Source organism: Triticum urartu, chromosome 2A, assembly GCF_056163025.1.
Source record: "Triticum urartu cultivar PI428250 chromosome 2A, HENAU_Tu73, whole genome shotgun sequence".
Classification (NCBI taxonomy): domain Eukaryota; kingdom Viridiplantae; phylum Streptophyta; class Magnoliopsida; order Poales; family Poaceae; genus Triticum; species Triticum urartu.
Window position 1 is genome coordinate 160,624,985 of NC_141874.1, and position 25,563 is coordinate 160,650,547.

General features: G+C 44.2%; 2 protein-coding genes across 2 annotated transcripts; one reads left to right on the forward strand and one right to left on the reverse strand.

Moving 5' to 3' along the window:
- Positions 1-11,998: 11,998 nt before the first annotated feature.
- Positions 11,999-16,905, forward strand: LOC125541318 (uncharacterized). The gene is made up of 8 exons (XM_048704762.2): positions 11,999-12,795; positions 13,954-14,250; positions 14,414-14,563; positions 14,657-14,830; positions 15,533-15,658; positions 15,778-15,869; positions 16,028-16,120; positions 16,420-16,905. Exons 2-8 carry the CDS (start codon positions 13,964-13,966, stop codon positions 16,626-16,628), a joined length of 1,131 nt encoding a protein of 376 aa, XP_048560719.1. The 5' UTR covers positions 11,999-12,795; positions 13,954-13,963; the 3' UTR covers positions 16,629-16,905.
- Positions 16,906-18,002: 1,097 nt separating this feature from the next.
- LOC125536469 (Mitochondrial transcription termination factor family protein) lies at positions 18,003-22,304 on the reverse strand. The gene is made up of 6 exons (XM_048699695.2): positions 21,967-22,304; positions 20,674-20,746; positions 20,448-20,602; positions 19,666-20,355; positions 18,928-19,561; positions 18,003-18,832 (listed from the first exon to the last, which is right to left on the reverse strand). Exons 1-5 carry the CDS (start codon positions 22,213-22,215, stop codon positions 19,229-19,231), a joined length of 1,500 nt encoding a protein of 499 aa, XP_048555652.1. The 5' UTR covers positions 22,216-22,304; the 3' UTR covers positions 18,003-18,832; positions 18,928-19,228.
- Positions 22,305-25,563: the final 3,259 nt, after the last annotated feature.

Genomic DNA, 25,563 nt, shown 5'->3' on the forward strand with positions numbered 1-25,563 from the left:
TTGACGTTTCATCATAGTATTCATCACTAGAGTTGTCAACAAGTAAATCATCATCACCTAACAAGTCATCTTCATCACTATTAAAATCAACATACTCGGGGTGTGATACCTTTGGGCCTTTAGCCATGAAGCATCTTCCAAGTCCTTCATTTGGTGAATCAAATATGTCATAGGAGTTGGTTGACACAAGTGCTAAACCGGCAACACCTTCATCTTGAGTATATTCAGAGTCGGAGTGATAGCTTCTCTCGGAGTGATTGTCGGAGTCGGAGCCGGATACCCATTCACAAAACATGAGCTTGATGTCTTCGTTTTGTGTAGCTCCTTGATGACTTGTCCTTCCTTTCCGAATCCTTACTTCTCCGGGATGTTCTTCGTTCATAACAATCATCTCTACTCCTTCTCTTTCTTGATGGTGATTCTTCTCTTCTACTTATTCTTTTTGGAGAATCTTCTCCTGTAGGGTGTCGTACACTCATTGGAATATTGTCCGGGTCTTCCACAATTGTAGCAATTTCGCTCTCAACTAGAAGATCTTTTGTCATTGTAGGACCTTGACTTGGAACTTCTCTCTTTGCTTCTACTCTTGTAGAACTTGTTGAAGTTCTTCACCATTAGGCTCAATTCTTCATTGAAGGTTTGTTTCTCACTTGATGATCTGGGAGCTTCATATGAGGCTTTGTAAGCACCACTTGACTTGTTATGGAGCTCCTCCTTATCCTTGAGTGACATCTCATGAGCAACAATTCTTCCAATGACTTCTATGTTGGAAATATGCCCTAGAGGCAATAATAAATTGGTTATTATTATATTTCCTTGTTCATGATAATCGTTTATTATCCATGCTAGAATTGTATTGATAGGAAACTCAGATACATGTGTGGATACATAGACAACACCATGTCCCTAGTAAGCCTCTAGTTGACTAGCTCGTTGATCAATAAGATGGTTACGGTTTCCTGACCATGGACATTGGATGTCGTTGATAACGGGATCACATCATTAGGAGAATGATGTGATGGACAAGACCCAATCCTAAGCCTAGCACAAGATCGTGTAGTTCGTTTGCTAAAGCTTTTCTAATGTCAAGTATCATTTCCTTAGACCATGAGATTGTGCAACTCCCGGATACCGTAGGAGTGCTTTGGGTGTGCCAAACATCACAACGTAACTGGGTGGCTATAAAGGTACACTACAGGTATCTTCGAAAGTGTCTGTTGGGTTGGCACGAATCGAGACTGGGATTTGTCACTCCGTGTAAACGGAGAGGTATCTCTGGGCCCACTCGGTAGGACATCATCATAATGTGCACAATGTGACCAAGGAGTTGATCATGGGATGATGTGTTACGGAACGAGTAAAGAGACTTGCCGGTAACGAGATTGAACAAGGTATCCGATACCGACGATCGAATCTCGGGCAAGTACAATACCGCTGGACAAAGGGAATTGTATACGGGATTGATTGAATCCTCGACATCGTGGTTCATCCGATGAGATCATCGTGGAACATGTGGGAGCCAACATGGGTATCCAGATCCCGCTATTGGTTATTGGCCGGAGAGTTGTCTCGGTCATGTCTGCATGGTTCCCGAACCCGTAGGGTCTACACACTTAAGGTTCGGTGACGCTATAGTTGTTATGAGAAATAGTATGTGGTTACCAAAGGTTGTTCGGACTCCCGGATGAGATCACGGACATGACGAGGAGCTCCGGAATGGTCTGGAGGTGAAGATCGGTATATTGGACGAAGGGTATTGGAGTCCGGAATTGTTCCGGGGGTACCAGGTGATGACCAGCGTGTCCGAAAGGGGTTTCGGAGGCCCCGGCAAGCGTTGGGGGGCCTTATGGGCCAAGGGGAGAGGGCACATCAGCCCACTAAGGGGCTAAGCGCCCCTCCCACCCCATCTCACATAACCAGGAGAGGTGGGGGCGCCACCCCTGGGGCAGCCGCCCCTCCCGGCTTGGGGGGCAAGTTTCCTAGGGGGTGGGGGCGCCCAAACCCATCTAGGGTTTCCCCTGTGGCCGCCGCCCCTCCCCTAGGGAACCCTAGGGCACCTCCCCCTCCTCCCTTCCCCCTATATATAGTGAGGGGGAGAGAGGGCAGCCGCACCCTTCCCCTGGCGCAGCCCTCTTCCTCCTCCAACACCTCATCCTCCTCCGTAGTGCTTGGCGAAGCCCTGCCGGAGAACCACGAGCTCCATCACCACCACGCCGTCGTGCTGTCGGAGTTTTCCCTCAACTTCTCCTCTCACCTTGCTGGATCAAGAAGGAGGAGACGTCTCCCAACCGTACATGTGTTGAACGCGGAGGTGCCGTCCGTTCGGCGCTAGGATCATTGGTGATTTGGATCACGACGAGTACGACTCCATCAACCCCGTTCACTTGAACGCTTCCGCTTAGCGATCTACAAGGGTATGTAGATGCACTCTCCTTCGCCTCTTTGCTAGATTACTCCATAGATTGATCTTGGTGATGCGTAGAAAATTTTAAATTTCTGCTACGATCCCCAACAGTGGCATCAGAGCTAGGTCTATGCGTAGTTTCTATGCACGAGTAGAACACAAAGCAGTTGTGGGCGTCGATATTGTCAATTTACTTGCCGTTACTAGTATTATCTTGATTCGGTGGCATCGTGGGATGAAGCGGCCTGGACCGACCTTACACGTACTCTTACGTGAGACTGGTTCCACCGACTGACATGCACTAGTTGCATAAGGTGGCTAGCGGGTGTCTGTCTCTCCCACTTTAGTCGGATCGGATTCGATGAAAAGGGTCCTTATGAAGGGTAAATAGAAATTGGAATATCACGTTTTTGTTTTCGCGTAGGTAAGAAACGCTCTTGCTAGAAACCTATAGCAGCCACGTAAAAACTTGCAACAACAATTAGAGGGCGTCTAACTTGTTTTTGCAGCATATGCCTTGTGATGTGATATGGCCAAAAGGATGTGATGAATGATATATGTGATGTATGAGATTGATCATGTTCTTGTAATAGGAATCACGACTTGCATGTCGATGAGTATGACAACCGGCAGGAGCCATAAGAGTTGTCTTAATTTATTTATGACCTGCGTGTCAACATAAACGTCATGTAATTACTTTACTTTATTGCTAAAGCGTTAGCCATAGTAGTAGAAGTAATAGATGACAAGACAACTTCAAGAAGACACGATGATGGAGATCATGATGATGGAGATCATGGTGTCATGCCGGTGACAACAATGATCATGGAGCCCCGAAGATGGAGATCAAAAGGAGCAAAATGATATTGGCCATATCATGTCACTATTTGATTGCATGTGATGTTTATCATGTTTTACATCTTATTTGCTTAGAACGATGGTAGCTTAAATAAGATGATCCCTCGCAATAATTTCAAGAAAGTGTTCCCCCTAACTGTGCACCGTTGCGAAGGTTCGTTGTTTCGAAGCACCACGTGATGATCGGGTGTGATAGATTCTAACATTCGAATACAACGGGTGTAAGCCAGATTTACACACGCAATACACTTAGGTTGACTTGACGAGCCTAGCATGTACAGACATGGCCTCGGAACACGGAAGACCGAAAGGTCGAGCATGAGTCATATAGAAGATACGATCAACATGAAGATGTTCACCGATGTTGACTAGTCCGTCTCACGTGATGATCGGACACGGCCTAGTTGACTCGGATCATGTTTCACTTAGATGACTAGAGGGATGTCTATCTGAGTGGGAGTTCATTGAATAATTTGATTAGATGAACTTAATTATCATGAACATAGTCTAAATTGTCTTTGCAAATATGTTGTGGATAAATAGCTCACGCTTTAGCTCCCTATTTCAATATGTTCCTAGAGAAAGATTAAGTTGAAAGATATTGTAAGCAATGATGCGGACTAGGTCCGTAGTTCGAGGAGTGTCCTCACTGCTACACAGAAGGCTTACGTCTTTGATGCACCGCTCGATGTGCAAACCCCTACAACGTCGTCTGTGGATGTTGTGAACACCTGACAGACACATCCTGATGACTACTTGATAGTTTAGTGCACCATACTTTACGGCTTAGAATCGGGATTCCAATGACGTTTTGAACACCATAGAACATATGAGATGTTCCAAGAGCTGAAATTGGGATTTCAGGCTCATGCCCGTGTTGAGAGGTGTGAGACCTCTGACAAGTTCTTTTGCCAACAAGATGGAGGAGAATAGCTCAGCTAGTGAGCATGTGCTCAGAATGTCTGGGTGCTACAATCACTTAAATCAAGTGGGAGTTAAACTTCCAGATAAGATAGTGATTGATAGAGTTCTCTAGCCACTATCACTAAGCTACTAGATCTTCGTGATGAACTATGACATGCAAGGGATGGAGTTGATCCCGGAGCTGTTCGCAGTGCTTAAGACTGCAAAAGGTAGAAATCAAGAAGGAGCATCAAGTGTTGATGGTTTAACAAGACCATTGTTTTTCAAGAAGGGCAAGGGCTAGAAGGGAAACTTCATGGATGGCATACCAGTTGCCGCTCCAGTGAAGGAACCCAAGGTTGAACCCAAACCCGAGACTAAATGCTTCTATTGTAAGGGGAATGGTCACTGGTAGCGGAATTACCCCAAATGCATGGTAGATAAGAAGGTTGGCAACTTCAACAAAATTTATACGTGTTATTAATGTGTACCTCACTAGTACTCCTGGTAGCACCTGGGTATTGGATACCGGTTCAGTTACTATTATTGGTGACTTGAAGCAAAAGCTACGGACTAAACGGAGACTGGCTGAGGGCGAGGTGACGATGTGTGTTGGAAGTGTTTCCAAAGTTGATGAGATCACCATCGCACGCTCCATCTGCCTTCGGGATTAGTTGAACCTAGATAAATGTTATCAGGTGTCTACGTTGAGCATGAATATGATTAGATCATGTTCATTGCAATACGGTCATTCATTTAAGTTAGAGAATAATGGTTATTCTGTTTACATGAATGATACCTTTCATGGTCATGCACCCTATGTGAATGGTTCATTGAATCTCGGACGTGGTGATACACATGTTCACGCCAAAAGATGTAGAGTTAATAATGATAGTACCACTTTCTTGTGGCACTGCCGCTTAGGTCATATTGGCGTAAGATGCATGAAGAAACTCCATATCGATGGATGTTTGGAGTCACTTGATTTTGAATCGCTTGACACATGCGAGCCATGCCTCATGGGCAGGATGACTAAGACCCTGTTTTCAGGTACAATGAAACGGGCAAGTGACTTGTTGGAAATCATACATGCAGATGTGTGTGATCCAATGAGAATTGGAGCGTGCGGTGGATATCGCTATTTTCTCATCTTCACTGACGATTTGAGTAGATATAGGTATATTTACTTAATGAAGCACACATCTGAAACGTTTGAAAAGTTCAAGCGATTTCAGAGTGAAGTTAAGAATCATCATAACAAGAAGATCAAATTCCTACGATCTGATCAATGAGAATTTCTAAGTTATGAGTTTGGCAAACACTTAAGACATTGTGGAATTGTTTCACAGTTGAAGCCACCTGGAACACCACAGGGTAATGGTGTGTCCGGACGTCATAAACGAACCTTATGAGATATGGTGCGATCTATGATGTCTCTTACCGATCTACCGTTTTCATTTTGAGGTTATGCGTTAGAGACAGCTGCATTCACTTTAGATAGGACACCATCTAAGTCCGTTGAGACGACGTCGTAAGAATATGGTTTGGCAAGAAACCAAAGTTGTCGTTTCTTAATGTTTGGGGCTGCGATGCTTAAGGCTTTAGCCGGAGAAGCTCGAACCCAAAGCGGACAAACACATCTTCATAGGATACCCAAGGGTGACAGTTGGGTATACCTTCTATCTCAGATCCGAGGGCAAATTATTTGTCGCTAAGAACGGGTCCTTTCTCGAGGAGGAGTTTCTCTTGAAAGAATTGAGTGGGAGGAAGATAGAACTTGATGAGGTTGTCGAACCTTTACTTCAACCAGAGAGTGACGCAACACAGAAAGATGTTTTCTGTGGCGCCTACGTCTGTTGAATAGGAAGTTAATTATAGTGATCATGAAGCTTCGGATCAAGTTGCTATCGAACCTCGTAGGTCGACAAGGATATGTACTACTCCTAAGTGGTACGGTAATCCTGTCTTAGATATCATGTTGTTAGACAACAATGAACCTACGATCTATGGAGAAGCGATGGTGGGCCCGTATTCCGACAAATGGTTAGAAGACATGAAATCCGAGATAGGATCCATATATCAGAACAAAGTATGGACTTTGGTGGACTTGCCCGATGATCGGCAAGCCATTGAGATAAATGGGTCTTTAAGAAGAAGACGGATGTGGGCGGTAATGTTACCGTCTATGAAGCTCGACTTGTGGGAAAGAGTCTTTTCACAAGTTCAAGGAGTTGACTACGATGAGAATTTCTCACCCGTAGTGATGCTTAAGTCCGTCGGAATCATGTTAGCATTGGCTGTATTTTTCGATTATGAAATCTTACAGATGGATGTCAAAACAAGTTTTCTTACCAGTTTTCGTAAAAAAAGTTGTATGTGATACAATAAAAGGTTTTGACGATCCTAAGGATGCTAAAAGGTATGCTGGCTCCAGCAATCCTTCTATGGACTAGAGCAAGCATCTCGGAATCGGAATATATGTTTTGATGGAGTGATCAAAGCTTTTAGGTTTATACAATGTTTGCTAGAAACTTGTATTTACAAGAAAGTGAGTGGGAGCACTACAACATTTCTGATAAGTATATGTGGATGACATATTGCTGATTCGAAATAATGTAGAATTTCTGGAAAGCATAAACGGTTGTTTGAAGAGTGTTTTTCAAAGGAAGACCTGGATAAAGTTGCTTACAAATTGGGCATCAAGATCTATAGAGATAGATCAAGACGCCTGATGATACTTTCAAAGAACGCACACCTTGACATGTTTTTGAAGGAGTTCAAAATAGATCAGTCAAAGAAGGGGTTCTTACCTGAGTTGTAAGGTGTGAAGTTGAGTAAGACTCAAAGCTTGACCACGGCAGAAGAAAGAGGAAGGACGAAGGTCGTCCCTTATGCTCTTGTCATAGGCTCTATACGGTATGCCATGCTGAGTACCGCACCTGATGTGTGCCTTGCCACATGTCTGGCAAGAGGGTACAAAGGTGATCTAGGACTGGATCACCAGATAGCGGTCAAAATTATCCTTAGAAGAATAAGGAAATGTTTCTCGGTTATGGAGGTGATAAAGAGTTCGACATAAAGAGTTATGTCAATGCAAGCTTAACACCTATCCGGATAGCTCTGAGTAGAGATACCGGATACGTATAATGGAGCAACAATTTGGAATAGCTCCAAGTGGAACGTGGTAGCAGCATCTACGATATGACATAAAGTTTTGCGAAATACATAGGGATCTAAATATGGCAAGACCCGTTGACTACAACCTCTCTCACAAGCATAACATGATCAAACCCAGAACTCTTTGAGTGTTTATCACATAGTGATGTGAACTAGATCATTGAGTCTAGTAGACTCTTGGATGTTGGTCACATGGCGATGTGACCTGTGAGTGTTAATCACATGGCGATGTGAACTAGATTATTGACTCTAGTGCAAGTGGGAGACTGTTGGAAATATGCCCTAGAGGCAATAATAAATTGGTTATTATTATATTTCCTTGTTCATGATAATCGTTTATTATCCATGCTAGAATTGTATTGATAGGAAACTCTGATACATGTGTGGATACATAGACAACACCATGTCCCTAGTAAGCCTCTAGTTGACTAGCTCGTTGATCAATAAGATGGTTACGGTTTCCTGACCATGGACATTGGATGTCGTTGATAACGGGATCACATCATTAGGAGAATGATGTGATGGACAAGACCCAATCCTAAGCCTAGGACAAGATCGTGCAGTTCGTTTGCTAAAGCTTTTCTAATGTCAAGTGTCATTTCCTTAGACCATGAGATTGTGCAACTCCCGGATACTGTAGGAGTGCTTTGGGTGTGCCAAACGTCACAACGTAACTGGGTGGCTATAAAGGTACACTACAGGTATCTCCGAAAGTGTCTATTGGGTTGGCATGAATCGAGACTGGGATTTGTCACTCCGTGTAAATGGAGAGGTATCTCTGGGCCCACTCGGTAGGACATCATCATAATGTGCACAATGTGACCAAGGAGTTGATCACGGGATGATGTGTTACGGAACGAGTAAAGAGACTTGCCGGTAACGAGATTGAACAAGGTATCGGATACCGACGATCGAATCTCGGGCAAGTACAATACCGCTGGACAAAGGGAATTGTATACGGGATTGATTGAATCCTCGACATCGTGGTTCATCCGATGAGATCATCATGGAACATGTGGGAGCCAACATGGGTATCCAGATCCCGCTATTGGTTATTGGCCGGAGAGTTGTCTCGGTCATGTCTGCATGGGTCCCGAACCCGTAGGGTCTACACACTTAAGGTTCGGTGACGCTAGAGTTGTTATGGGAAATAGTATGTGGTTACCGAAGGTTGTTCGGAGTCCCGGATGAGATCCCGGACATGATGAGGAGCTCTGGAATGGTCCGGAGGTGAAGATCGGTATATTGGACGAAGGGTATTGGAGTCCGGAATTGTTCCGGGGGTACCAGGTGATGACTAGCGTGTCCGAAAGGGGTTTCGGAGGCCCTGGCAAGCGTTGGGGGGCCTTATGGGCCAAGGGGAGAGGGCACATCAGCCCACTAAGGGGATGAGCGTCCCTCCCACCCCATCTCACGTAACCAGAAGAGGTGGGGGCGCCACCCCTAGGGCAGCCGCCCCTCCCGGCTTGGGGGGCAAGTTTCCTAGGGGTGGGGGCGCCCAAACCCATCTAGGGTTTCCCCTGTGGCTGTCGCCCCTCCCCTAGGGAACCCTAGGGCACCTCCCCCTCCTCCCTTCCCCCTATATATAGTGAGGGAGAGAGAGGGCAGACGCACCCTTCCCCTGGCGCAGCCCTCTTCCTCCTCCAACACCTCATCCTCCTCCGTAGTGCTTGGCGAAGCCCTGCCGGAGAACCACGAGCTCCATCACCACCACGCTGTCGTGCTGTCGGAGTTTTCCCTCAACTTCTCCTCTCACCTTGCTGGATCAAGAAGGAGGAGGCGCCTCCCAACCGTACGTGTGTTGAACGCGGAGGTGCCGTTCGTTCGGCGCTAGGATCATCGGTGATTTGGATCACGACGAGTACGACTCCATCAACCCCGTTCACTTGAACGCTTCCGCTTAGCGATCTACAAGGGTATGTAGATGCACTCTCCTTCCCCTCGTTGCTAGATTACTCCATAGATTGATCTTGGTGATGCGTAGAAAATTTTAAATTTCTGCTATGATCTCCAACATTCCGTTGGCTTGAGATCTTTGTAATTGGGCATCATTTGGATCAATGTGCATAAGGTATCATATTTTCCATCCAAAGCTCTTAGGATCTTCTTGATGATGAATTTGTCGGTCATCTCTTCACTTCCTAAGCCGGCGATCTCATTTGTGATAAGAGCAAGCCTAGAGTACATTTCAGCGACACCTTCACCATCCTTCATTTTGAACTTGTCAAGCTGGCTTTGAAGCACATCCAACTTGGATTCCTTGACGGAGTCGGTACCTTCATGCATATCAATCAAAGTATCCCAAATTTACTTTGCATTCTCAAGACGGCTGATTTTGTTGAATTCTTCGGGGCACAATCCGTTGAAGAGGATATCACAAGCTTGAGCATTATATTGCAGCATCTACAACTCTTTCGCGGTAGCTTCACGGTTCGGTTCTCTCCCATCAAAGAATTTACTTTGCAAGCCAATACACACAATAGCCCATACGGCGGGGTTATGTCCAAGAATATGCATTTTCATCTTATGCTTCCAACTAGCAAAATTAGTACCATCAAAGTAAGGACCTCTACGGTGGTAATTTCCCTCGCTAGACGCCATACTCTCCTAGGTTGTGAAACCAAGGCTATGACTACCAAAAGCTATGGAAATCAAAGCAAATGGAGACCAAAACTCTGATACCACTTGTAGGATCGAAAGTATGCCTAGAGGGGGATGATTAGACTACTTGACCAAATAAAACTTATCCTTTTCCCAATTTTAGTTCTTGGCAGATTTTAGCAACTTTGGACAAGTCAAGCAATCTTAACACAATTCAAGCAAGCATGCAAAGAGTATATGAGCGGCGGAAAGTAAAGCATGCAACTTGCAAGAATGTAAAGGGAAGGGTTTGGAGGATTCAAACGCAATAGGAGACACGGATGTTTTTGTCGTGGTTCCGATAGATGGTGCTATCGTACATCCACGTTGATGGAAACTTCAACCCACGAAGGGTAACGGCTGCGCGAGTCCACGGAGGGCTCCACCCACGAAGGGTCCACGAAGAAGCAACCTTGTTTATCCCATCATGGCTGTCGCCCACGAAGGACTTGCCTCACTAGCGGTAGATCTTCACGAAGTAGGCGGTATCCTTGCCCTTACAAACTCCTTGGTTCAACTCCACAATCTTGTCGGAGGCTCCCAAGTGACACCTAGCCAATCTAGGAGACACCACTCTCCAAGAAGTAACAAATGGTGTGTTGATGATGAACTCCTTGCTCTTGTGCTTCAAATGATAGTCTCCCTAACACTCAACTCTCTCTCTCACAGGATATGGATTTGGTGGAAAGAAGATTTGAGTGGAAAGCAACTTGGGAAGGCTAGAGATCAAGATTCATATGGTAAGAATGGAATATCTTGGCCTCAACACAAGTGTAGGTGGTTCTCTCTCAGAAAAGGTAAGTTGGAAGTGTAGGTTCGTTCTGATGGCTCTCTTCACGAATGAAGAGGAGGTGGAGGGGTATATATAGCATCCACACAAAATCTAACCATTACACACAACTTGCCAATCTCGGTGGGACCGAATTGATAAACTCGGTTGGACCAAATCAGCAAATCTAGTGACCGTTAGAATTTTCAGTGGGACCGACATGCAACTCGGTAGGACCGATATGGTTAGGGTTAGGGCATAACGTAATCTCGGTGAGACCGATTACACAAACTCGGTGAGACCGATTTTGGTAATAAGCTAACCAAAGAGTTGGTTAGGTAAACTCGGTGGGACCGATTCGCTCATTTCGGTGAGACCGAAATGTTACGAAAGGGAAACAGAGAGTTTACATTGCAATCTCGGTGGGACCGATCGCTCATCTCGGTGGGACCGAAACGTTACGAAGGAAAACAGAGAGATTACAATCCCATCTCGGTGAGACGGGGATCTCTATCGGTGAGACCGATTTTCCTAGGGTTTGTGGCAGTGGCTATGACATCTGAACTCGGTGGTGCCGGATAGAAAGAATCGGCGGGGCCGAGTTTGACTTTTGGTTTAGGTCATACATGGATGTGAGAAAGTAGTTGAGGGCTTTGGAGCATATTACTAAGCATTTTGAGGAAGAGCCTCATTAAGCAACACCTCATCCCTCTTTAATAGTATTGACTTTTCCTATAGACTCAATGTGATCTTGGATCACTAAAATAGAAAATGTAGAGTCTTGAGCTTTGAGCTTAAGCCAATCCTTTTGTCCTTAGCATTTTTTAGGGGTCCACTTTTCTCATCCATGCCATGCCAATCATTAAACTTTCCTGAAATATTAATCATGAAATAGCATTAGTTCAATGAGTTATATGTTGTTAGAAATTACCAAAATCACCTAGGGGTACTTGCACTTTCAGACGGCGACGACGGAGTCTGCGAGATAGGGTTGGGAGCGGCAGCGGTTGGGCTCGGTCCGAGCGGGTGTGGCTCGATCCGGCCAGGTGTGCGAACAAGTGGGGGTAGATCTTTAATAACTGTCAATTTTGCACAAAAAAAAACCTGCGTGCATGCGTATTCCAGCGAGCTGGGCACATGTGGTAGTCAATGCACACTTGGCATCGGTTGACTCGAGCCAACTCATCATATACGTACATAAAACTGTATAATGGACCGTAGACGACCTTCTAGAGCAAGTTTGGTGATTATATTTCGGGTATTTGTAACCACACGGACTAAAGTTAACGCCAGCCCAAGTAAATGCACGTGTAGTGAATTTTTCTCCTGCTTACTTGACTGAAGGCATGCGATTCTTCCTCACACGACCCACCACGAGACTCCTGCAGAGGCGCGCCAGCCACCGCAATGGCGCACCCACCGCCGCTTCTCTCTTCTCCACCGACCTCCGTCGCTTTGATCCAGGCCGAGCATCCGCAACGCCGCTTCTCTGTCCTCAACCCAGCTCAGTCGCTCCGCTCGACACCGGGCATCTCCGCAGCGACGCTCCACGGCGAGATTGGTCGCCGCCCCCTCCGTGAAATTGAAGGTCGGCGGCGTCGGTGCCGACCACCACGACAGGGAATGCGGAACTGCGGCGGCTGGGCCGACGCCTCCCCTCGCCCCTCTCTCCGGCGGCTCCCACCGCACCGGAGGCGGCGGCGCGCCAGGACTTAGTGAGCCAAGCGGAGGCCTTTCCAGCACCAGGCCCAATGCTGCTCGGGGCTTCTTAAGTCATGCCTTGGGCGTACCGGACAGGCCCAGGCCCAGGCCCAATGCTGCGAATTCGAGGTTGCCTACCGTCTCCTTTCAAAGGCGAAAGCTTGCGCGGGCGTCATATATACAGCCTCCGCCTCACCGTCTTCTTCCTCGCCCTCTTCTTCACCCTTCCCGGAGCGGAGAAGCTTGCGCAGGCATCATATACAGCCCCCGCCTCGTCCCCTTCCTCGGTCTGCTGAACCCTTCCTCGGTGTGCTGAACCCTTCCTGGAGCGGAGAAAGACCAGGTTTGTACATTACGATCTTGACGCATGATTTCTTGCGGGGTTTATCTGCGGAGCGCGTATCTTGTACAACATTACCGAATTTGGTTGAGTTCTGGGCATGGTGTTTCGTTCTTGATCATCCCCTCCCCTCCTGCGCTGCTCTTCTTCCCGGAGTAGAAGACCTTTGGACGTTAAAATTCAGGAGTGCAGATGAATCTTTCCAACTTTCTTGGATTCACGAGTTCTTGCAGAGTTAATTTGTGTTGCATTTCGTACGACAGTACCGATTTTCGTGGGAATATGGTACGGTTTCTTGGTTAGAACGGTTCTTGGTCCTCCCGCTTGTGCTGCTCTGCTTCCCGGCCGGAGTTACAAGAGTTTCGGACATACAGTAGGATTTAGGGGGACAAAAGCACGATCCCAAGTTCTCTTGGCTTGATGATTTGCTGCGGGGATAATTTGTGGAGTATATTGTACAGCAGTACCAAGTTTAGTGGAATTTTGCATAAGGTTGCTTCGTTAGAATGGTTCTTGGTCCTCCCGCCCGTGCTGCTCTGCTTCCCGGCCAGAGTTACAAGAGTTTTGGACATTAGGATTAGGGGCACAAAAAGCACGATCCCAAGTTTTTTGGCTTGATGATTTGTTGCGGGGTTAATTTGTGGAGTATATCAAATACAACGTACCAATTTTGGTTGACTTCTGGAGGCGATTTGGGGACTAGAATAGTTCGTGGTCACGAATATGTTACCTTCCTTCTTTCTGCTCCCGCCTGTGTGTACATTAACGCTTTAGGGGCACAGAAGCATGATTCCAGGTTTTCTTAGCTTGATGAGTTCTTGCGGGGTCAAATGTGGATTAGCTGGTGCATCAATATTGATTTTGATGGAATTCTGGAGGTTCTTGGCTGGTTCTTGGTCGTGGATATGCTACTTTACCCTATCTTTTCTGTTGATTGCCAGTTTATATGGTATAATATATGGAGTACGTTCTAGTGGTCTCTGGTTGGATTTTTGTTCTTCAGTTTTTTGAAGTGCAAAATGGGCAACGTGAAATTCTGGTGAATACATGCCATTGTTTCTTACTGTGGCACAGGAAACAGAGAATGGTTTCCGTGATATTAATTATTTATGACACCAATTTATTATTTTTTAATTTTCCTTGATGTTCTCTGTGGCACAGGAAACAGAAAATGGTTTGGAGGTCTGACCAGCCTTGCCGCTTCTACATGATTGATGGATCTTGCAAGTATGGTTCAGACTGTTGGTTCTCTCATGGACTTGACTCATTTGGGAGGATAGAGATCCAAATCAGGGTATTTCTGCATATGATGCATGGTTTTCCTGTCCCAGTAGTGGATTTGCCACGGAATTGCTCTGAGTTGCACATAAAGCTTCTGCAAGACGGACAGGATGGGAATCCTGATCACCTGCTGAGTTTGCTCTGGCGTCTTCATACGATTTATTTGTTTCATGACAGGTTTTCTGTGGTCTCATTTCTAATATCTCTCTTTTAGTTGTCTGTTTTGTTCACTTTAAATTAGCAATGAGACACATCTCTTTACCTTTCTGAAAAAAATTGAGACACGTCTCTTTTCTTTTTCTAGACGTTCTGATTTATAACCATTGATGTTTCAAAACAGCTTTCAATGGTATGTAATCCTGTTGGAGGTTGCTCCACCAGCCTACAATCCAAATGTGATGGATTTCAATAGTGAAACTCGGATTTATATCACCTTCTCTGCTCAAAGTAGAGAAATATGCACTGAATCAAAGGTTCATTCGTATTTCAGGTATCGTCTTGTAACTTAAGCGTTCAGGCCCTTTAAATAAAGATCCCAAGTGCTATGTCATTATGTTAATATTATTTATGATGTTTGTTCCAGCAATTTCGGGTCTGTCGTGTCTGTGACTATTCCGCATGGAAGGTCATATGGTTTTGTGAGATTCATGCTCCCTGGGACAGTGAGGCTGCTTTTATCAAACTGGAATCCTGAGGTCCCTCACTTCATCTCCGGAGCAAGACTTCACGTGGACCGCTATATCCCCTATTATCTGTGGTAACGATTTAGTACATGGTTGCTTTATTTTGCTTCCTTTTACGTTATCCTATCATATAGTGTAAACGTAGATCTATAATTTCTGTTAAAACAGTATCTCATGTGTGCTATTCACACATACAGAATCTTTACTGTTAGCTATGGTGGAAATGTCGCATGACATTTTTCTAAGCTCTTATGACTTACTTTATTTTTGGCATTTCTCAGACTAGTCAGTTGCTGATTGTTATCGACTTCTCTTTTGTTTGACTTTGTGGACTAGTCTCCTTTTCCAGCATCATTATCCATTTAGGATGTCAGTCCCAGAATTTGATTTCCAAGCTTTGTTGTTGTCATTTGCTTCCTAGTGACATGGCTACACATTAGGCTACTGATTTGAATTTTTTTTTGTGTATCTAGGTGGCCTATACCATATTCTGTAAACATCACTAGCCTTTATTCTCTCCGTAAGCTGCTGGTTTGATTTTATGCTTCATTTAGGTTATGTTGGTTTCGTTTATTTTGTATTTTGGGGTACTTATAAAGTGTCCCTGTCGTTCATTAATTCAATTCATGGAATTAGTTTATTTTTGGAGCACTGATTTAGTTAGGCCGTACCTTACTCAATATATTTTTAAATGTTACAAGTTCAGAAATAAGGGACCTTGTTTTTTTGCATTTGTGAACTCTGAATGCTCAAGTCTGGAAATGTTGCAAATACAGGAACCCTGCTGAGAATCATGGGCCGAATGGCCTGGATGGAGGGCCAGGACATGTACCAAATGCCCTGGGTGGAGTGCCAGGACAAGAACCAGGTGCGCCAGATGGAAACGCAGCACAACAAGATATGTGAGTTTTCCTTCTTTTTTACCTTCATCAATGTATTTTAAACATTACAAGTTCAGGAATAAGGGACTTTTTTTGGCATTTGTGAACTCTGCTCAAGTCTGGAAGTGTTGCAAATACAGGAACCCTGCTGGGAATCATGGGCTGAATGGCCCGGGTGGAGGGCTAGGACATGTGCCAAATGCCCCGGTTGCAGTGCCAGATGACGTGCTAGGTGTGCTGGATGGAGACGCAGCAGAACAAGATATCTGAGTTTTCCTTCTTTTTTTTACCTTACCCAATATATTTTAAATATTACAAGTTCAGGAACAAGGGACTTTTTTTGCAATTGCAAACTCTGAATGCTCAAGTCTGGAAGTGTTGCAAATACAGGAACCCTGCTGGGAATGGAGTGGCAGGACAAGTGCCAGGTGTTCCGGATGAAGTGCCAGGTGTGCCAGATGGAGGCGCAGCACAACAAGATATGTGAGTTTTCCTATTTATGTCGGCATTTTCAGCTACCATCTATCGACTTTTAGGATGCTTAATCGAGCTGTTATGCTACCTAGAATGGCTGACCTTATCATGGTTGCGACAAACCAAATTATGCTGGAATCGGAGCACTTCAGATGTTGCGCGTTATTTGATATTCTGTATTATTTTGAGTAGCAACGGCCATTGTTATTTGGCCATTGTTATTTCCCATTCCGATATCATTTTTGTTGCCTTTCCCCTGTTGGTTAGTCTAGTAGTAGCAGATCTGAACCATGTGAGCTCTTTTGCAGGGACGAGATCGCTGCCGCTCTTCCAGATGTCGACTGTTTCTACAAGGAGGCCTGACCTGACCAGCCAGTGGCGCAAGTATAAGTGGATTGGAACGGAGTTCCCCATTCAGATGTTGTCGACTCCCATTCGATACATATACACTCCAGACATAGATTGTAGATTAGATGAGTATACTAAAGACGCAGCAAACTTGAGTACACTATACTGATTACTGAAACGCTTCTATGGTTTCCTCTTAGATAGATCATATAAACAAAGGGAAGTTTTTGTACATTGAAGCGCTTTCCTTGGTTGATTAGGTTTGGGGTCAACCCCCCTGCTGTTATGACCTGCTGATGCATGATCTAAGAATCCTTGTAATTCTACTCTACACACTGAGTTTTTTTGGTAGTTAATAGCAAAACAGAAACAGTTTGTGTTTGCATATGACACTGAGACCTGTGCGTCTCTTTCGGAGAGAGTAATGGAAGATATCTTCAGTTTCAGTTGGTTCATTGGGTTTTGCTTACCTGTTTAGTTGTACGTCATTGTTGTTTATCTTCGAGAGAGAGTTGCATTACTCTGGTGATAGGAACAAGTGGTGATTATTTCCAACCTGAGATTAGTACATGCCAGATTTTCTTTGAATTGTTGCACATCATTTTTGAATTGCCTTGAGATTAGTACTCCTACATGCCAGTTTTTTGTTTTTTTTTAAGTGGGACAATGCTAGTGCTAGAGCTAAAGCTTCCTTTAGTTGGCACCACCGGAAACAAAAGGCTGCCTTTTTTAGCTCCCAAGCCCCAAACCAAACAGTGCGTGCGAACTGACGCGGCTGAAGCCGGCTAATTTCAGATGATCAAAACACACATGTGTATGTTGTAAACATTTCGAATAAGGATGGCGGGGTACATATTGTTGATGTAGTATGAACATACAAAATTTGAGCCAATATACAGTGGTGGAGGCAGGAATGCGTATAATCTGATGTTGGGGAGGGCCGGCTGCAGGCAATAGTAAAAAAATTCACTGTTCATATGCATAATACAAAGGAAATTAGGATGTTGGGGAGGGCCCGGGCCCTGGCTGGCCACCCCCTGCCTCCGCCACTGCCAATATATGTTAGGTGCTGCTACCCGGCCGACGGATATTTTTATAAGATACACCGCCTCACGAGTCATCGGCTTTATTGGATTGAGCGATTGAGCGTCACTTTTTATCATTGCAACACAGGGTGTGTTGCGGGAAATTTCTACAACACGGATAATGTTGCAATATTTTTTTTGCAACGGAGGCCTTATTTCAGTTTTATTTTATTTTTTTGCAACAGATGTGTTGTTGCAATTTAGTTTTTTTTTGCAACAAAGGTCTCATTACAAATTTATTTTTTCTGCAACATAGGTCTTGTTGCAGTTTTTGCAACAAAGACCATATTGTGAAAACTCGTCATAGTGGACAGTCAGCAGCAATAACGTTGACCGAAAGAAAGAAAAAAAAGGACCGCTCGGTTAAGACATGCGCCGTAAGGATGAGCTTGCGGATGCTCACGTGCGATCCGCCGGTAGAAGCCAAGCGTTTTCCATATATATTTGCGTTATATAAAGAAAAGAAAAGGAAAGGTGTGAAATACACATATCTTGTCTTTTACATTACTGCAAATACACACGTGCTGTTGCGTGAAATTTTTCAGATTCATACATCCTAAACTTAGTAACGAAATATTGAAACTTGACGGAAAAATTCGCTCAGAAGCACATGACCCCAGCATTTTCTGGTACATGTGGCCCCTCGCCGAATGCTGCACTCGTTTTCTTCTTCCGCTACTGCACCTGCTGAGATCCCTCGACGGTATAGTTTTTAAAAGTGCGATTCCCATCATAACCCTGTGAGAGACAGGGAGGGCGTAGGCACAGTACTAGTACCATTACAGGCAAATCTCAACCGCATAATCTCTATCATTACAACCCTGAAGAAAATTTACTATAGCCTACTACTCCCTCTGTTCCCAAATATTTGTTTTTCTAGAGATTTCAACAAGTGACTACATACAGAACAAAATGAGTGAATCTACGCTCTAAAATATGTCTACATGCATCCGTATGTTGTGTCCATTTGAAATGCCTAGAAAGACAAATATTTGGGAACGGAGGGCGTATATGTCTGACACAGAAGTTGCACGCTATATGGTCAAGCTGCAGTTTTGCTAGACTTAATATGTTGCTCGAAAGTTGCGGTTAACCGTAAGTAGAAGTCAAGGCAGCTACTCTTTAAGCAGTTAGCAGAATGTTCGATCAGCTATTCCGGTGGATGCTGTTCTGTCAGATGAACCATCCATTTGTAGTTGATCCGGAGCTATCAGAAAGACTCTACAAGATGTTTCACAAGGCAACAGCTGAACAGAGGGGTAACCAGGCCAGCAACCTAGGCCATTTCCTGGAAAATAGTAGACCAATCATTAGAACTACGCAAAATAACAACCGGAAGACACAGAAAGAAAAGGAAAGTGCTGTGTAAGATGGTCATCTTACAGTGAGGAAGGGCAGGCTCATAGTCTAAAACGCAACCTATCAGCTGAATATTAATCATCTACTGCCTTGGTGCTAACAATTTCCTTCAGACTTCTCGGCAAAACCTGCCAACAGACGCTCTGTCTCGATGTATGTTACTTCTCTCTCTAAGTTAGTCAAAGGCTCATTGATGGCAAAAATGCTCGTCCACAGGCGCGAGGGAGGTTAATATGAAATAGACCCTCTGGAGCTTTCTTACAGTGAGGACAGGCACGGAAGTCAGAAGCAACCCTCTTGCCTATGGTCAAGTTCCTCAAACTATCTACCGTCGTGATGCCAATGGTTTCCTTCCAGTCTTATCTTCGAAACCTGTCAGCAGCAAGCTCTGTCTAAATGTATGGTACTTCTCTAAGCTCGTCCCAGCCAACCGCTGGCAAAAACGCTCATCTGTAAGCACAAAGGAGCTAAGAGGAAATGGGCCCTTTGGAGCTTTCTTCAATGAAACAAGAAAACGGTGACGGGGACGAATTCTCTGCTCAAGAGACAAGCTCAAGTACATGGGGTACTTCGTCAGGGATTGAGCCTCATTCTTAAGGTCATTGACCAAATAAAGATACTTTGGTTTGAGATTTTTCTCCACCGACAAAGATAGCACCTGAAAAACATGGCAGGATACATTTACCACGAGAGACACTTAATAGCAACAGCAAAGATATAAGGATGAGGAATGATAACATGTATATGGACATATGGTAATACCTGAGTAAGACTTGTCAATATTTTGAGAATATCAGAGTTTCTCATGCCAATGCTTCTAAGGAAATTGATTCGAGGCAAGATGCCCTCCTCAATGCTGTAATGAAGCAGCTGTGGGTGCTTTGTGACCATTTTGACAATGCTATCTTTGGGAGCCCCTAGTTCTTTTGAGAGAAAAAGAAATCGAGATTTCCACGCATTATCAATTCGCTGCACCAGAATCTGAGGGCTTAGCTGCACCACTTTTCCCACATCCCTCTCCTCAATACCCACTTCCTCAATCAAATAGCTTATAGTTGGCTTCAGGGACTGCTCAATACTGTAAGATAAAAATGAAGGGGCAGAAGAAATAATTTGCCCCATACGTGCATCCGGAACACCAATGCCAGCCAGAAAAGCAACATGAGACTTCAGATTGCTGAGAGTGTATTCCAAGATTTGCGGCTGTCTGACCAGCATCCTCTTCAGATCCTTGCTTTTAACACCAACACTTAGAAGGAACTCCAACCTTTCTTCTGCAGAAGCCCGGTTGATTTGCAAGCAAGCCATGTGTCTTTCATAAATGTAAGTAAAATGGGATTCCCTCAGTCCAAATGAGCACAGGTAATCAATAAGCGGTAACCATTTATCATCAAAGTCATATTCTTCTTGCAATTTTTCAAACAGAATACGAGAGATGCTTTCATTTTTCAACTGCAACAACAAATCTTTGTTAGTCAATGTACCTTACATACTAAAATATGGACCAGAAACATGCACATACTGAATTGATCTTAGAAATCTACCTCTACTTCACTGTTCATGCTTGTAAGATTTAGTAATGTTCTGTTTATTTTGCTCCTGGGCTGGAGGGAATTAGACCTTCCTGGACTAGCATGTTTATCACGAGTTTTGGGCCGCCTTCCTTCCCAATTTTCTTTCACCAGTTGTGTTTTTCGTCCTGAAGCATAGAGCCAGGTTTCAATACAAGGTACCATTGTTTTTAAGAAATTTTACATAGCTTAAGTATACCTGCTCTCTTGTTCGGAGCACGCGGGTTGTTTGTATAAAGGACACCAGGATACTCCAAACCTGATAAATCGTCCTGAAAAGAGTAGTGCAATATAGAGTAAGATATACTGGAACAGTGAGTTTGTAATATTTGTTTTATGAGCAGATAAACATAAGTGATTTTTTTAGACAAAATTCTGCATAATAATTCAAACGCAGCATCTAATGATGTAGTATGAGCAGTGTGTCAACACAACATGTGACATACACCTTCCAAGGAAATTCTGTACACTGGGTTTAGATAGACCACTGTTCATTATGATAACACCCTTTTAAATAGCAAAACATGGGAGCATTCACTATGGCGTCATGTGTCACTAATATATGAAGGGGCAATTGAACACGTTGTATCGCAATATCCTTTTTAAGTATGTATTGTTTGCATGTGAGCACAGAAGCATCTGATGTTACCGAAACTAAAAGGAGCTAGAAGAGTTTGGTCAATATGTTCCAGCTCTCCTAGCAAATCTCAGACCATTTGTCAGGACTCGGGAGGGTTCAATGGTAACAGCACTGACAATTCATCATTGTTCCAAATATCGGCCAGTTAATCTGCACCTCAGTCAGTTAATCGCTACTCGGTGGGTCACCGAATAGCCAATTAACTAATTTATTTATCAGGCGATTAACTGGAAAATTCGCCTATTTATCCCTACTCAGCACCCGACCGATATGGTACAAGTTACCGATATCCTGACCATTGCAATTCATATCCAAACACAGAACTACACAAGACCTGCCAAATGGCTGATTGCTCATGCTTTGTTGGCACTAGTCCTTACGAAGCCTCGACAAAGTTCTTACACTACAAAATATTAACTGTGCCACATTATGCGGTGCTTATAATCTGATAAAGTATCAACTGTGCTACATTATGTGGTTATAATGATCTGATGTAATGTGAGATACAGAGCCAAAACTGAACGCACGGGAAGACAAGCATTCATATCAAACATGCAAATTGTACTCCCTCCGAACTGCATACCGGAAGTATAAATTCTAGAATAGGCACAAACGGTATAGGTATTTCCTTGATGACTAGGGTATGCCAAATCTTCACGAGACACTGAGCTAGAGATTACATCACGCTCTATACCAATACGATTGTCCAATTAAATTCTCCTGCGACGAGCACATTTTAAAACCAAGTGAGAGCCCAGTTCGCATTTCTCTCACATGACTAGAGCCAGGCACTGGCAGTGAAGCAAAGGCCTACTCAACTTGGCAATGATTACTGGTATTGGGGAAGCTCACCTCGCTCTCGTCGTCCTCGTCGTACTCCTCATCTTCTTCCTCTTCATCGTCGTCGAGGTCGTAGTAGGGGTAGCGGGAGCGCCGGGAGCGGCGGTTGGGCTTGAGGAGGCGCACGTTGGTCTGGAGCGAGAAGGCGACTGAGGCGAGGGAGCGGCGGGCGGTCGCGGTCGCCGAGGGGAACGGGCGGCAGGGGAGAACGGAGCGACCGAGCGCCGCCAGCGGCGGCGGATGCAGCTGCAGCAGCGCCATGGGCGAGAGTACGGCGGGGCTTCGATTATTTGGATTTTTATCTGCGGCGGTGGGGGATGTTGGGGATTCGGTCGGGGTTTGGATGAGGACGAGGAGAGAATCTTTCGGGGGCGTAGTAAAGGGGTTTAAGGCCCCGCTGGGCCGGGCCGCTGAGTCGGCCAGTCGGCGCAGGACCATTTTTCTTCTCTTTGATGGTTGGACGTTGCAAAGAGAGTGTAACTTCCATAATCCGTCAATTCTGGTAGGGAAGTAAACAATGTAAAAGGAAACTGCGTTGGGTGTCGTGGAACGTCATGACTAGACCCAAGAACCTGGGAGGTTTAGCCTTTCGTGATCTCGAAATTTTTAACATTGCCTTACTCTCAAGACAGGCATGGAGGCTGCTACAAGAGCCTGATTCTCTTTATGCACGCATACTGAAAATTGTTTATGTCCCAATATTATCTTTCATGGAAGCATATCTTGGGTCACACCCATCTCAAGTTTGGCGCGCCATTATAGATGGGAGGAATGTTCTTCACCATGGAGTTATTAGGCGCATTAGGGATGGTTTAACTACCAATATCTAGCGCCATAATTGGATCCCGAGGGTGGGTTTTAATGATGCTTGTTTCATCGTTGGTGGCAGACCCTCAGCGGTTGGTCCAAGAGCTGGTCGACCCAACGGCGGCCGCATGGCGAGAGAAATTAGTCACACAAATATTTCTGTCGGTAGATGCCGAGGTGATTCTCAAGATACCACTATGTACTATGCAAGTAGATGATTTCTGGGCATAGTTGGGAGATTCCAAGGGGCGTTTTTCTGTCAGCTCGGCTTACAAAAAAATTCACAATATGAAGATGGGAAGAGAAGCTTGGCTAGAGGACACTGGTGAGATGTCTAATGGAGTAGTGGAACACAATGTGTGGTCATCGATCTGGAATATGCAAGTGCCATCAAAATTGAAGATATTCACGTGGAGGCTGGCGCAACACTCGCTTCCCACCAATGACGTTCTGCACCATTGGCACATGTCTTTATCACATGTGTGTGCTTTATGTGGAGCTGAAGATAGTTGGCGCCATTCATTATTGACTGCAGCTACTCCCGGTGTGTGTGGGCTCTTTCGAAGGAGGATCTTGTCCAACATATGTGCATGCAGAGAGAAGAACAAGCAAAGAAATGCCTGTTCGTGATGAGCGAATCTCTTCCACAAGCTGAGTTTAACACAATGATCGTGACACTTTGGGCCATCTGGGCAGTATGGAGGAAGATAATACACGAAGGGATCTATAAAACACCTTTCTCTACTCATGCTTTCATCACGAGTTATATCTCAGATTTGCAGCAAATTCAAGAAGACTGTGGTGAGGGCGGCAGCAGCAGTTTTACCACGCCCAACTACATGGCAGCCACCTCCGGATGACCACATGAAGATCAATGTTGATGCGGCAGTTTCACACGCTGGCCGTTTTGGGGCTGTGGGAGCGATCTACCATGATATTTCAGGTGTTTAAGGGTGCATCGGTTGTCATCTTCAGAAAACATCGAAGACCCGGAGGTTCTGGAGGTCCTAGCCATCAGAGAAGCCTTGGCGTTAGCGGAGGATATATATATATGAACAGTGAATCTTCGTCGCGTCAGATTGCAAGACTGTTGTTGATGCGATCAAAGGGGGGACGGCGGAGTCTTATGGAGCGGTGGTACAGAAATAACACAACGAGCTAGGTCTTTTACTTTTTTTCAGTCATAAATTCTGGACCTCGAATTTCGAGGCTCACAACCTCGCGAAGCATGCTTTAACGCTGGGGACCGGCCGCCATGTTTGGTTAGGCCACCCCGGTGAGCTTTTGTTCGTTTCTGTAAACATTGTGATGGTTTAATAAAGCTTCCGCGAGTTTGCCTAAAAAAAATTACCTTACTGTTCACTTGGCAAGTCATTCGATCTCAGTCTGGCCAACGCGCGGTTCCATGTTTTTTTTAAATCACCGAATTACACAAGATCCTGATTTAGATATGGCACGTTGCTAAGATGGTTACGCCGCAACTATTTTCTTCTGGGCTTCATTTCCATATGAGTGGCGGAGTTTTAACATTGGCTCTCCAAGTTTATCATGATCTTACTCCATTATCCAAAGTTATTATAAAGAGGCATATCCTTGTAAAAGTTGTATGTGTATTGTAAATGTGTTCCTTATTATAATTATTTGTTTAATTAGAAATGTTAATGTAATTAAAAACTGAATTTTAGACGCACAATTTTTAAAATTATTCATGTATTTTCAAAAATTTACATATTCACTTGTTTTTTTAAAAAAATGTCAATATAGAAAATGATCATTTATTTTTTAAATGTTCTCGTATTTGTTTAAAAAATCATGTACTTTTAGAAAATGTTCGCATATTTTTAAAATTGACCTTATCTTTTTTTTAAAGTGTTAACATCGTGTTTACCAAAAAAAATTCCTTTAAAAAGAATTAAAAATGGGAAAACAAGAATAGAGTAGAAAAAATAATAAAGGACAAGAAGAAGAAACATAAAACCATAAAAAACAAAAAAAGGCGAAGTGGAAACACAAAAAAGCAAACAAAAGCTTGAAAAAACCATTAAAGAAAAAATTAAGGAAAGCCGAGTGAATTTCAAAAGTAAAATAAGATGCCGGATGGGCCGGCCCATAGGAGAAGACACGTGGAAGATTGGTGCTTTATGAGCCGCATCTACCGAGTGGCGCCCCGCTAAGTCCCTACTCTGATCCCGAATTCCCTAGTTTCGTTTCATAGTTATTATTACAATATTTTTCTTATTTTAATTTTGCATTTTCATTTCATCCTTCCATTAAATATTTCACACAAATTAAAAACTATGAACGTTTTCAGAAAACCATTTGAGCATTGATTGCCATTCTTTCCTTTCTAGCCCGGCTGATTCTTTTGATTAGAGGGCTCTGCGCGCCTTTTGCCTCTGAGGATCCGGTTGATGGTCTGGAAATGCACAGAGCTATTGCAATTTGTGGTAAGTAGAGTATGTTGATCAGGGGGGCGATTGCAGAGGCAACTACCAACCCTACAACTATCTCGTCACTCACGCGGCTACATTCACAATCTGAAAATAATCTATTCGCCGGTTGCTAGCGAAAACGATAATAAAGGTGATTTTATCTAAACAACCAATCAAAGGTAAAAAAAACATAAATAAAATAACTAATCAAATAAAAGGGCAGTTCTTGAGTAATAAGGGTGTTCTCGGGGTGTCCAGAATCATCACTATCCATACATTCTGCGAATACCTAAGCCACTTCTCATGTTTCTCTTTATGGGTGGAGCCAGGTATAGACACATACATGCATGCGACAGCCCCATATCACATA

Excerpts from the sequence above, each read along its gene's own strand:
- LOC125541318 (XM_048704762.2), top strand. The coding sequence starts at position 13,964 with ATGGTTTGGAGGTCTGACCAGCCTTGCCGCTTCTACATGATTGATGGA. Across the intron at positions 14,251-14,413 it reads ATTTATTTGTTTCATGACAG|CTTTCAATGGTATGTAATCC; the intron begins GTTTTCTGTGGT and ends GTTTCAAAACAG. Across the intron at positions 14,564-14,656 it reads AAGGTTCATTCGTATTTCAG|CAATTTCGGGTCTGTCGTGT; the intron begins GTATCGTCTTGT and ends TGTTTGTTCCAG.
- LOC125536469 (XM_048699695.2), bottom strand. The coding sequence starts at position 22,215 with ATGGCGCTGCTGCAGCTGCATCCGCCGCCGCTGGCGGCGCTCGGTCGC. Across the intron at positions 20,747-21,966 it reads ACGAGGACGACGAGAGCGAG|GACGATTTATCAGGTTTGGA; the intron begins GTGAGCTTCCCC and ends TACTCTTTTCAG. Across the intron at positions 19,562-19,665 it reads TATTGACAAGTCTTACTCAG|GTGCTATCTTTGTCGGTGGA; the intron begins GTATTACCATAT and ends CATGTTTTTCAG.